The sequence below is a fragment of the Leguminivora glycinivorella genome, chromosome Z (assembly GCF_023078275.1).
Source record: "Leguminivora glycinivorella isolate SPB_JAAS2020 chromosome Z, LegGlyc_1.1, whole genome shotgun sequence".
Classification (NCBI taxonomy): domain Eukaryota; kingdom Metazoa; phylum Arthropoda; class Insecta; order Lepidoptera; family Tortricidae; genus Leguminivora; species Leguminivora glycinivorella.
In genome coordinates this window covers 12254468-12268622 of record NC_062998.1, presented here as the reverse complement: position 1 = coordinate 12268622, position 14155 = coordinate 12254468, and the positions used below count along the sequence as shown (strand labels likewise).

The following is a 14155-nucleotide window of genomic DNA, read 5'->3' as shown; positions in this document are numbered from 1 at the left end:
TGATCCATGATAACCTTGAAATAGGGTAAACCCGATTAATTAGTGCGATTAGCATTAGTAAGATTATCCTCAGAAATAATACATTACTCAGATTCAAGATTGCACGCCTTGTGACAAGCTAATATACTTACCTACATCTTGAATGTTTTATTTGATAAAAGAACGTCAATTTCATATTGTTTCAGCCCGTATGCCGCCGAGCGGACCGTCTATAAGAATAACTTTATTGCTGATTGCAGAGACACTCGTTTGATAAAAATCTCTACTTCGAATCGATCAGGGTTGGGTTATTTTCGAAACCAAACAAAGTTGGGTATCAAATCTACAAAATTTTATTACAATTCGATTCATTCTCGGGGACTGATGTGAGGTAATCGAACGCCTGAGTCTCTCTGTCTGCAGACTATAAAACCTAGTACGCTAGGCATTCAGCTTAAAACATTTACTGCCTATAGGTACATATATTTTTTGTTACCTTCACACAGTGCCTTAAACGCCTCTATACGTCCTATATTAAGGGCATTTTCAGAATTTGGGACCCCTCAATTAACGTGAGTTGTTAACAAAAATTAACTCACTGTCAGTTTTGTGACGATAATTAGTTGGGCGATAGTGTGTTGGGTCAGTTGGGTGATTGAACTCACATGTGCGTTTAGGACAGTCAGAAAAGTGTGGCATCTGAAGACTACTAATATTATCTAGTTAATGGTAGTACTTATTGCACAAGTGAGGTGTGTCATTTTAAAACCGCTATGATTTTTATACGAATATAAGTCCTTTAAAAATACATTCTCAAATATGCACTATCTAAATCTTTCGAAAAAATATCATAATATTGTTACAGTAATTACGTGTTAATGTGTTGCGAGCATAATTTAATACACGTTGGTATTGGTACTACTATTGGTTGTATACACAGAAAGCAAACCGCCCTCGGGGGCCGTTCAGATAAACGACAGGAAACATAAAGGTCCTTACCGCTAATGCACGACGAGAGATACTTCAGCTCCAATAAATTATCGTAGTCCAAAATCTCTTTTCCCTTTTCCTTTAGTGTTGTGTCAATTTCATTGAAAAGCTTTTCCTGCGGAATGAGTAAAAATAACTTATAATGTGTATATTTAGAAAGTTTTGGTGAGATGTTGAGAGGGGAGTTTTACTAAAATTTGTCTTCGGATATTTGAACACACCTATATGTGTAATTTTAGCACTTTATTCGCATTTACAATTTCATATTATGGCTAATATATTTACTGTTTTTATCTGTGTAGTTAAGCTGTGTGATAATTTCTTTAAGCTGGATTATTTCATTGCATGCTTCATTAAATATCATGATTAACTAAACACGAAAGTTAATGAAGCCTGAAATACTTTCATTATTTTTAAAATCTACTTAATATCACGATAAGACTGGCAAGTCTTAATATGATATCCGTTTAGTATAAATAGCAATAAGGTGGTTCATAATAATCATAATTTCGTTCGCATAATGATAATATGAAAATATAGACAAAGCCCTATGCAATAATGATGACTAGATACATGAAGGATGATGATGAAGGTTTAGTGCCAATAAGTTTCCCACTCCACACGTCCAGTTTCCACACGTCTTGGACGTTTCTGCTTGTTAAAAATAAATTTAGTATGGGTTAGCACATTGTTACTGGTGAATTCTCAATATAACTTGAGACTCCAGTGCCGTTACAAGATGTAATAGTCTGTCGGTAGATGGCGCTGACGTGTACATAAGGAAAGGCATGGAAAGATTTGCGATGTCCGGCGTGGCTTCCGTAGCTTAATTGGTTAAGAGCCTTGCACGGATTGCAAATGATGCGGGTTCAAGTCCCGCCGGAAGCGTAAATTTTTCCATTTTTTCCTTTAATATAAAAATGTTTAGAATCGTTAGCAGACGTTTCTGCTTGTTAAAAATAAATTTCATCTAAATCGGTTCAGCCGTTATTGGTGTTCCATACACATTTTCACCTCGTTTCTTTTATAAGAACCATCCTATGTTCTTCCTATATATTTTAATCACTAACCGTTTAAATGTAAGAGAAAAGAGAATTAAAAAAATATATATAAAATTCAGACCAGTGTCAATAATAGTACATTGTGCAACAAGGGGAGGAAGTTGAATATTACTAACGAGAGTAAGTTAAATCGCGACGGCTTGCCGGAGCGATTTAAAGACTCGAGTTAGTAATATTCATACTCCCCGAGTTACACACAATGTTTTTCATCACATTTGAGACAAATCAGAGGAAACAGTCATAAGGCAAAACCTTCAACCGGCGGCGTTGCGACCAGTAGTGTATCTTGATCTAAATCAGATTATTCATATTAAATCCATTGTTTTTGATAACAAACACTTTTTGAACGAAAACAAACACGAAAATACTGAAATAAATTAAATGCAACGTTCAAAAAAGCATATAAATCATAAAATTAAACTAAAATTGTAGGTCATTTTCCATTCCTTTAAATATTTTGGTCTGTTGTACTCTCCGTTGCTAGGCAACGGTGGGTGCCTCGCGTACGCCCGCGGTCAAGCGCGAGTAGAGAGCATATTGTCAGATTGTAAATTATAACAATTTATCTGAGTTAAATTTTACGAAATAAATGCAAAACACACTGAAATAATTGTAAAACATAAATAAAATGCATTTTTCATACCGTATAGTATATTTTATAGCTTAATATAGTAAAATTTTGGTTGTGCAATAAAAATCCTTGGCAGATTGAAACATCCTTTGCCTGAAGTATTGTACGGATTGTATTAATTTTTAAAACTAAATCCATTATTCCCTTAGGAATAAAATAGTCCATTATGCTTCAGTACACGTAGACGCAATGATACCTTTAAACAGCAAATGTGATGAAAAATTCATAATTACCAGAAATGAATTCAGTATGCTCAATTTATACGAAAACGATACCATATTTGGCCTAGGTAGCTAAAATTATATTGATATCCAGAGAATGTTGGGAGCCCCCTTTCTCATAATGTACCCACATCAACAATCTGTGGCTCCTCTTCAAAATCCATAAGCCTAATCCTACCAAAGTAAAACTCTTGTTCACGACACGCGCCCACTCCTAATGCTCCAGCTTCGCTTCGCTCGCTGTCGCAGTCGTGGTCCAGAAACCCCCAATATATAGCTCGTATCAGTGGGGTAGAACCCGTTTCCCTATACGTAGTCGTATCATTGGGGTAGAACACCGAGATGCATTTGGATTTTCTCGATACGTAGCCGTTAACGTTGTATTCAGCTAAATCCAAAATATTATGTTAAGTGAGGGTTGATTTTATGTTACGATAAAAAAATGCAAAAGGCTTAACACAACGGGTACTGCTAGCATTGCACCCACCAGATCTTGTTCTATTTGAGAACCAGATCTCGTAACGCACCATCATAGCCCAGATTTGCATCGGGTAGAGGTTTGCCGGGCTAGGTTTATTACGGTGTTTTTCACACTCTCACAACACAGATAGCAACATGGATCACCCGTGTAATACAGCACCTACCATGAGACAGGAATTTATCGCTGTATACGTCATCACGTATGTGTTTAACCGTCATCACGTTGTAGTGTGTCATGCATACATACCCTGCCCAAGGTAGGGTTATTAGAACCAAGTATGTTGCACACGCCACCGCGTTACCAAGTCAATGTCACAAGGTTGGCCATGCCTCGCAACATCGAAGAGGTAAGAGTACCTGAGACTATCGGTCGGTATAGCCACAGTCACTCCGACATGCCTTTCATTGTAAATTGTATATATACAAACGAATACAAAAAACTTCAATAGCGCGATGTAGACCTGACAATGTGATTGGTTGTTAAATGTGACGTTGGTGTTACGAGATTTAACGTAATTTGCCTTTACTAGTACCGATTTCAACCATAGTCCGATCGTATTCAAGTTCAAAATACATTTATGTAATTTTATCTTCATGTAAACTTAGTTCATAATGTAAAACCAACAAAACTTAAAGTAAGGTTAAATCAAAAAACAATGTTATCCACTGAAAATAAAGCATAATTTTTATTTAAGTCTATAGTTACATACATACATATGATCGTAAGACTAACAAAGTACGTATGTATTAATACTCTAAACTGTTTATGAAACGTAAATAGTCGAACCTGCTATGCTTTGTCTTTGTCATACTTTGGATATAATATATAAATAAACAAGTGACGGAACATGCGATAACAGGTAGTCGAGTCCGATATGTTGATATGTAATAATCCGATTAAAGAATAAAATAAGAGATTGGTTACTGTTTCTACCTAAGTCATATACGCATCTAAGTTTATGAACATAATACTGATAAGCTTAATGAATGAAAAGTAATGGTAATACAGACTGATTAAATAAAAGATAGGATTTAAACCCTTATTTTTGAAATGATCTACAGGAAAGACGCGAACCTTTTTGCTTTTCACTATCGCAAATTCAAATTATTTTGACAAATAAGTCTATTGAAAAGAATAGTGTATTGAATTTAAGTTAATTACATTTATATATATATATATATATAATAGTACTAATTTTTTCTGCATATCAACAACTATTATTCGAAATGACGCTTCTGTTGTGTTAATCACAATGTGTCGAGGTATTTTATTTCAATCAACAATGTCGCTGATATGAGAATTGCATGTTACTTACTGAAAATGATGACGCTGTGTTTATTGTCCTATACCATGATATTATTTAACCAACATTCTATAAAGGTGAGTTGTGTTTTATTGTATGAAACATTGTTGTTCTTTAATGATTTTATAATAATTTAGTGTAAATAATTAATGCATATAATATGTTAATACATATTATATGCATTGAAGAAGGTTTGTTTTTAAGTTGTTTTCCATAAATGTTCAAAAATATTATAAGTAGTCTTGTCCTTGTATAGTGTGTCACTGACTTTTTTAATTACTCTGTGCCTTTAATTGTATAATAATTATTGTATTGCACTATCGCCCGACCCAAGGCTCCACGGAAGACCAGCGCTGTGCCACCATCAGTGTCAGAGCATATGTCGAGTGGTGTCCTTTTGCAACCACAAACCAAACCCAATGTAACTGATTTTGTACTGTTTAGTATGTAAGCCTCATATTGTATATTTTATTTGGCTGCAATTAATGTCTTTATTTTCTTACTTTCTTTCTTCTTTCAAAAATGTTTAATACTTACGTAGGTAGCACCCGAACTATCGAAAAACGATAGTGTTGATGGTATTTGTCATATATATATATATATACTGAAATAAAAAATAAAAAAACATTTTGAACTTAATCGGTAAGTACTCGTGGTAGCGGTCATATTTACACGTGTTGCAAGACTTGCGGTATTATTTGTTAATTCGATACTTTGTCGGCGCTTTGTGAAATACAAGTGGTAATATACTTTGAATATAAATTATGTGCTTCAATTTATAAAAACGATAATATTTATTTAAATTTATAATATTTAGATCTAAAGTTGAATGTCAGAACTTGGTTCTTTAGTCATATATTTATGTTTCGATTTAATATCAACTCATCAAATATTTCACTATAAAATAATGCGTTTTTATGCAACAATTTCTTTACTATTCTGTATTGCGACGTGAAGCTGCTCGTTATTTTTGTTAAGTGAGGAATCTGCAACTTTCAACTTCATTTAAAATGTTAGTAAGTATTTATAACCCTATATATCGAATCTCTTTAAAACTTTGATTTAAGTATTGTTGGTATATTTTTATTCTTTTTTGAAGGTCTGACTCCGAATGTTCAGTATACACGCGCACGCCCTCACCTGAACCGAAGAAGATTGCTACAAAGAATATCAAGAAAAGGAAATCATCCTCAGCCGCAAGGTAATTCATTTATTTTATATTAATTAAAATAATCCTTAGAGTTATATTTAACAGTTCCTGCTAGTCTAGTCGTTAGTGACTCTGTTTTCTAAGCTTGAGGTTACAGGATTTAATCCTGGTAAGGCATATCTGTGTGTTTATCACGTTAATTTATTTCTCAGTTATCTTATTCTCATCTATTTATAACGTTGTCAGTCATAACTATGAACTTGGTTTAGTTTTGTGTCAACATAATTATTATTAATTGACATATATTTAATATTGTTTTTCTTATTTAAGGTCCGAAGTTGAAACAGAAAATCGACGGGTACTACATTCATCCTCACCAACACCTTGCGCGCAAAAGAAAAAAACAACCAAAAAAGCACGAACGTCAACCAGTGAAAATAAGAATGTTGGCTCTAGGTACTACTTATTTTTAGTTGTTTTTAAAATTAAATTACTTTATTGTGATTGTGCAACTATAACATAATGTATTTGCTTGAATTATTGTAATTCTGTTTTATTTTTTCAGTTCTTCCAAAAAATCGCCTGAAACCGATATCTTCAAAATCATAAGAGAAGAAGAGAAGATCACCAGCGAGGGCAGTTCGAAAACCGTCAAGACAACATCATCGTTTACCAGCCGCGTATCGACAGGTTCTAGTCGACGCACTACGATAACAGACGGTAATTTTTTCATTGATTTAAAAGTGTATAACATTAATGATTACCAAAAATCTGAGCCTGAAGAAGGTTATAAAAAAGCATTAGCGTCGGTTAAATTGCAATGTCAAGAGAATTCCTCCGAGTGGAATCAAATACAAACGTTCTTAGGTCAAGCCTTTAATATTTTTGGAGAATGTGAACCTGTTTATTATAATAATTATAAAAAAAATTAGTTGAATATTTTCAAATCTCCCACAGTAAGAGAATTCTATTTAAACAAAATTTTGTTATTTTTTATTCAAAGTTGTTGACAAAATCAAGTTATAGTTAACAGCAAAGGTAGATACCTACGTCTATAACTAAATCTCGAATATGGTTTTTGCATTAAGAATATATCGTACGCTTATATAAATAGTTTGTGTACAAAAATAGATACTTTCAATATTTTATGTGCGAAAAAGTTTTAATGAATAAATACAGAAATTAATTTTTGTAAGATAAAAGGTTACTTTCTGTTAAATTTAAAGAATATTTTCGAATGCGATAATTTAATACTGCGACTTTATTTGATTTATATTTATAGACTTATACTACCATACTTTGCATAGTGTTAACAATTCATTGCATTCTTAATGAGAAGTCAGTCGAGTCAACTGTTTTGATTAATACAACGTATGCTAATAGTAAATAGATGTATTAAATTAGTGTTTGATAAATTACGGTTTCAAAATAGCCTAGTGAGTTTAGCTACATCTTTTGCATTAACATAATTCATTATGCCTTTCTGTGTACCGTGTAGTTCATCTGTAGACAAAAATAAATGGACAGGTCATCTTCGAAGCACTGCACATAAAACAACTGTATGTTCTAACAAATTACTTAATGATGGTGTTGAAGTAGTAGAGTCTGCATTTCGGATGCGCATTGCCACTTATCGTATATCAGCAACCAACGACCAAAGTCTGGCGTCTGTCGATGCGTTTATGAACTCTATTCGAAACAAAATAAAACGGCTTTTAGATAATTCACTTACGAAACATACGTGCGTAAAAGTAAATTTCGAGCTCTTTGGATTGTTTTTAATGTTCAAAGATAATAGTCAATCAATAAAATCATTTGGAACTAAAAATAAAATTTTATACTTAAGTTATGATTTTGAGTCACTGTTTTGCGAAGTTGTTAACTGTCTAAAGAAAAAATTTGAGGAATTTCAAGACCGTGATAGTGGATGGGCTTTTGTTAGTAACTCTCATTTAGAGATCAACATTAACAAGTATCAACCATTACGAGGTTCAAGCTATGTTGACCTGCCAAAGTTCATAAAAAACAAAAAAGCATGTATAAATATACAAAACAACGATCAATGCTGTTTTTTATGGTGTGTAACAGCGGCTTTGCATCCTTCTACAAAACACCCTGAAAGAGTATCATCTTATCCTAATTTTCGAGACGTTTTGAATATTTCTCAAATTTCTTTTCCAGTCACATTTGATGACATAAGAATATTCGAAAAAAATAACCCTATGATTTCATTGACGATTTTTGGTTTGAAAAATAATAAAATTGTTGTGGGCCCCTTTACAAGTCTAAAGTATCTAGTAATCAGAAATGTAGAAAAAATATAAACCTACTTTTAATAGACGATGGTAGTCACCCACCACATTATGTTCTAATTAAAGACTTGAGTCGTCTTGTGCGCAGACAAGTAACAAAGCATAATAGTAAGATATACTTTTGCGAAACCTGTCTGTTATTTTTTCTCACGCAGGAAGAACTCGCAAATCACTTGTGTACTGGAATAGTTACCGTTTTACCAGAAAAGGGGACAGTAATTAAATTTAAACATTTCGATCGTAAACAGAATGTTCCATTCGTTATATATGCAGATTTTGAATCGTTACTACAACCAACTGAAACTAGTGACTCTGATACTGATACTAGTGATAGTCTTACCCCTAACACTACAACTTTGCATCATCATATACCAGCTGCCTTTGGGTATCATATTGTTTGTAACGCAGATCCGAGTCATAATCGTTATTTCTCTTATCGCGGTACTGATTGCGTCGATAAATTTATTGAGGCAATCTACAAAGATGTTGCTAAAATTTATAAAATTGTGAACAAAAATACCCCAATAATATGTAATGAGAATGACGAGCAAAACTTTTTGAACGCTAAACGTTGTCATATTTGTAACCATTTTCTATTTTCTGATCGGGTTCGAGATCACTGTCACATTACAGGAAGATATCGGGGAGCGGCACATAATATATGTAACTTACAATATAAACGTCCTTGTTTCGTACCTATTTTTTTTCACAATCTGTCTGGTTATGATTGCCATCTATTTATCAAAAAATTGGGGGAGGCACCTGGAAACGTCAAAGTTATACCTAAAACCAAAGAAAACTATATTTCTTTTACTAAATTTATCCCTATCGAGAATGAGTATTTTCAGCTTCGTTTTGTAGATTCTTTCAAATTTTTAGATACAAGTTTAGAAAAACTAACTACAACTATGCAGAAATCTGACTTTGTTCATTTACATAAATATTTTTGTAATGATGAGGAGTTTGAATTACTTACACGAAAAGGTGTGTTTCCCTATGAGTATATGAATAAATGGCAATGTTTTGAAGAAAAATACCTGCCAAGTATTGACTGTTTTCATAATTCGCTCACTGATGAGAACATTTCTGTAAAAGATTATAATCATGCGCAAAAAGTATGGCAACAGTTTAAAATTCAAAATTTAGGTGAATATACAGACCTATATTTGCAAACGGATGTTCTTCTGCTAACCGATATTTTTGAAAAGTTTCGCGCTACTTGCAAACAACACTATGACTTGGATCCTGCTTTTTATTTAACTACACCTAGCTTATCATTTGATGCCATGCTTCTGAAAACTGGTATTGAATTAGAGCTTATAGATGACTTTAACATGCTTAAGATGATCCAATCTGGAATAAGAGGGGAGTCTGTATGACCTCTCTACGATATGCAAAGGCTAATAACATATACTTACCTCACTATGACTCATCCCAGATAGACTCATACCTAATTTATATCGACTGTAATAATTTATATGGTTACAGCATGTGTCAGTATATGCCCCTATCAGACTTTAGGTTTCTAGAAACCAATGAAATAAGTGCTTTAAATATCACTCAAATCCCTGATGACTCGGATTATGGTTTCATTCTAGAAGTTGATATTATTTACCCCAATGATTTACATGATAAACATAATGATTTACCATTTTGTCCCGAAAAATGTGTTCCACCAGGTGGGACGCATTATAAACTGGTACCTAATCTATATGACAAATATTTGTATGTGATTCATTATGTACATTTGAAAACGTGTCTTAAACATGGTTTAAAATTAAAAAAAGTACATAGAGTAATTACGTTCAAACAGTCCCCTTACTTAAAACAATATATTGATATGAATACAAGGCTACGTCAAGAGGCAACGTCTGTCTTTGAACAAGATTTTTGTAAATTGATGAATAACAGTATATTTGGTAAAACTTTAGAAAATACTGAGAAAAGGGTTGATGTGCGCTTAGTTAATCAGTGGACAGACAATGATAACACAACAAAAAAGAAAATCACCGCTGACAGATTAATTGCAAGGCCAAATTTTCACAGTGTATCAGTTTTTACTGAAAATTTGGTGGCAGTTCAATTGAAACCAGATCTAATAATTTTAGATAAACCGATCTACATTGGTTTCGCTGTACTAGAGTTATCTAAAAGTCATATGTATGATTTTCATTATTCAGTATTTAAACGTTTTTATGATACTCGTCTACAAATGTGTTACACGGATACAGATAGTTTTGTTTATTATATACAAACAAAAGACTTTTTAAAGATTTAAGAATGCATTTTTTAACATATTTCGATACTAGTTGTTACGATATTGATAATAAATTTTTATTACCTGTTCAAAATAAAAAAGTGCCAGGACTTTTTAAGGATGAAATGAAAGGAAAAATGATTAAAGAGTATGTTGGACTTCGTTCTAAAGTGTATTCTATCAAAACAGTTGATAAAATTATTAAAAAAGCTAAGGGTGTGAGAGAACCTGTAGTATGCAAATTTGAGTTTTCTCATTACGTGAAATCATTATTTCAAGGAGATGAAATAAAAAGAAGAAACATATTATTTAAGTCGATTAAGCACAATATATTTACCCAAAGTGTAAATAAAGTCGCCCTTTCAGCTAATGATGATAAGCGTATGATATCTGACAACCAAATAGTGACGAAAGCTTGGGGGCATACCTCAATACTTAATGTTTAATTTGTAATCAATTGTCATGTTTTGTATAAAATAAATTGTACTATATGCAGTCAGAGGTCATTAGTAAATTGAATAGCACATATAATTGAAACAACATTTTGATATTAATTTTATAAATCTATTAAAAACTATAAATATAAGTTGAAGATAATAACTAATTCAATTATATGTCCTAAAAATAAATCTTTCTTCTACTTATTATACTTATTGTGTTTTTATTTTAACAATATTATTCAGTGATGTCTTATGATAAATAAATATATTATCTTATTATTTTCTTGTTTTCATTTTAATTTACCTTAAACATTTCTATAGATAGTTTATTCATAAACGTGTTCATAAAACAAGTTGTGACTTGTTTAGGTAAAGACATACACACGTGTAAAGTTAAAGCTATCATATAACAGGATTGCGCATTTATATTTTGCTGAACAAACAATAGCTAACCTTTATAAGCGCAAAGTAATTTTTAATTGGTTACATTCGAATAGCATCAACGCGTCTTTATTATCCACTCGCAGACATAGACCTGGTAAGTTGCTTTTTAACTAACTACTTATTAAAATTATATATATATATATTATATATATATTAAAATTATATATTATATTTTACAAATCAAATAAACATTAAAATTAATTTATTTGTGGTTATATACATTTTTGTTCGTTGTGTAATCTGATTTATCAATATTATATAATTTTTCGTTTTGTCTTAGGTTTTCAAAAAATGGCAGACAGCGAAGACATCCCAATTCCATTTTCGCAATATGCACAAGAGTTTGAGCTACCACAAGAATTTGACGATAGCGACTTATATAAAAAAATTAAAAAGAACATCGAAAACCCTAAAGCCAAGAAACGTAATAAAGTTAACATTCATAATAAAGTAGTGAAAAGGACTCAAGGACACCCACCATCTTTTGTGATAAATAATCATGAGATCAAAGGCAATAAACTGATCAAAATTCAAATAATCAACATAACAGAGGATGTAAGGGATCAAAACGATGAACAGAACGAAAATGTATTACTGAGCGCGCAGTATGTTGCAGGCGATAATTTTGATGAAATTATTGACAGCACAGAGGCTTTAATAAATAAAATTTCAAAAAAAATTTGTGGATACAGTACTAGTTATTAAAGTTGTATTTTAAATATTATATAAGTAATAAATATTATATGAGTAAGTTGTCGTTTTATTTATATCCATACTAACTAATAAGTTTTTCTTATGCAAATTATGTAAAATCTAAGCTAAAAATTAAAAATATAACATTTACTATAAAAAACTTATTAGGTAGTTATCAGTAGTTATATAGAATGGTATAAAAAAAACTAATATAATTAATAACAAACATTTATTTTAAGAAACACATTTTGAATACAAATTAAAATTAGATTTGTCGATTGTCTAAATACCATTTTTTTATACATAAAACATTTTTTAATGCACAAGATTTTTTATGATACACACAGTTAAAAATACATTCATTAGTACAATATTTTTTATACAGTTCTTTTAAATTAGGCACATCTTTTTCACCCAAATCTAAAATAGTGCATTTTGGATATAAATCTTTAATCCATTGAACTTTTTCCAAACCTTTAACGTAGATTGTCTTATCTTTTATATGGTTATCAATAAGTCTTCTAAATTCTCTATAATCAACATAACCTTCGTGCCATAAAATACCTAAATGTTTTTCAATCCATCTTGTCTGCCTCTTTTCACTTTCCGCCAATTTAGAAAAACGAAAAGGGGGTTTTATTAAGAAAACTTGAGTGTATTCTAGCGTGCTGTATGCAAATTCTTTGACAATAAATTCATTTTCTTTTGTTTTAAATCCTTGAAGGTCTACAAATATATGCTGCATTACGATACTTTTTTCGTAATATTACTTAAGGGCTTATATTCAAATATACTATCATTTAAAATCAGACAGTAAGCTGCAGTGTTCTTTGGTATATCAGATTCACAATCCAATTCAACTCTCACATCTACCGATCCGGTTTTTAAGGTTTCGTTTTGACGAGAACAGTTGATAACAAATAAAGGAGCTATATCTTTAAAGTCTTGAGGACTTAACAACGGCGCTTGTAGACGGTTATAATAAGACTGCTGAAATTTCGCATACTGCTCGTATAATATAGCAAACTTTCCACCCGAAAAACTAACATCAAAACTTTCGTACGGAAAGTAGACTGAATTCAAAAAAACTTTAACATATCTCAAATTACAGTGATCAAAATGTGTTATGTCTTTATTAGCGTCATTTTTTCGTCCCGTTTTCAAACCAATTATAATATAACGCGGCTTTTCAATTTGAGATGAAGTTTTGATAGACCAAGAATGTTTTGACGTCTCAGGCAAGAGCGGATATTCATATAAATCCCAAGTCCTAAATGCTATCTGAATGGCACGATCACTTTCCAAACATTTGAGTAAGTTTAATCTTTCTCGATCAGACACTTTAACATGAGGCATGCGCCATACTATTTTAGATATAGTAATATTGTCTATATATTCATTCGCATTTAGTTTAACGCTATTCAAATTAGTATTGGATCTTAAAATAATGAGTTCATGCTTGCAATTAATTATGATTTTGTTGTAATCCTCAGCAAACCCGAGAATCTTGTTTAAGGGTACAGACACGGAAAATGAACCTTGCGTGTTTTTTATGCCTTTGACATCAAATCCCCATAACTTAGACATAGATGCTTCCAGTTCATTCATAGATACAAGAGATTTCATAGTTGTTGTAACTCCTGCGTTTTTAATTTTGTCAATTTCGATTCCATTTAATTCATATCGAATATCTTGAAATAGATGAAGTATGGGGTTGTTTGTAAAAAGAACACTTTTTACCTCGGCTTTTGTTTCTCTATTGAATGCGGTTATAGTACCTTCTATGTATAAAGAACTTGCTGATGGTAGTACATAAAGATCTTGTTGGTTTATAGGTATACGTATTTCATCGTTGAAATTAAAACTTGTTACGTACGGCTTATATGAATGATATTCAAAGCTCTCGATAGAATTATCAAAGACAAAAGGTTCTGTTAAGTTTAATATACTCATTTTAATAGCCGTAAGCTTTGGAGGAATTGCTTATTTTGTTTCGTAAGTTTCACTTTAGGTCTTCTTTTTATGATTGCAGGATGAGTACTGATAGTTTTTTTAAGAGAGATTGAAGTTTTATTGAAGTCTATCATTTTTTCCTTAGATGTAAGTATATCTGAATTTCTTCACCTCGTAAATTAACTAGATTATTTTTAACGTCTAAAATTCTTATCGTAATTGTATTTAAGCTGTTTTGGG

The 14155-nt window shown here is 31.7% G+C and overlaps 2 protein-coding genes across 2 annotated transcripts in view; one reads left to right on the top strand and one right to left on the bottom strand.

The window, feature by feature from the left end:
* The window catches only part of LOC125240530 (cytochrome P450 6k1-like), a 32883-nt gene that overhangs the window by 6666 nt on the left and 12062 nt on the right, over positions 1–14155 (bottom strand). Inside the window, exon 6 of the mRNA XM_048148422.1 lies at positions 979–1084. Coding sequence (XP_048004379.1) covers positions 979–1084 — 106 coding nt within the window. The remainder of the gene's footprint in view (positions 1–978; positions 1085–14155) is intronic.
* LOC125240531 lies at positions 5276–12014 on the top strand. Its single transcript, XM_048148423.1, has 5 exons — positions 5276–5678; positions 5766–5867; positions 6147–6272; positions 6382–6536; positions 11550–12014. Coding segments are annotated over exons 1-5 (810 nt in total). The 5' UTR covers positions 5276–5676; the 3' UTR covers positions 11975–12014.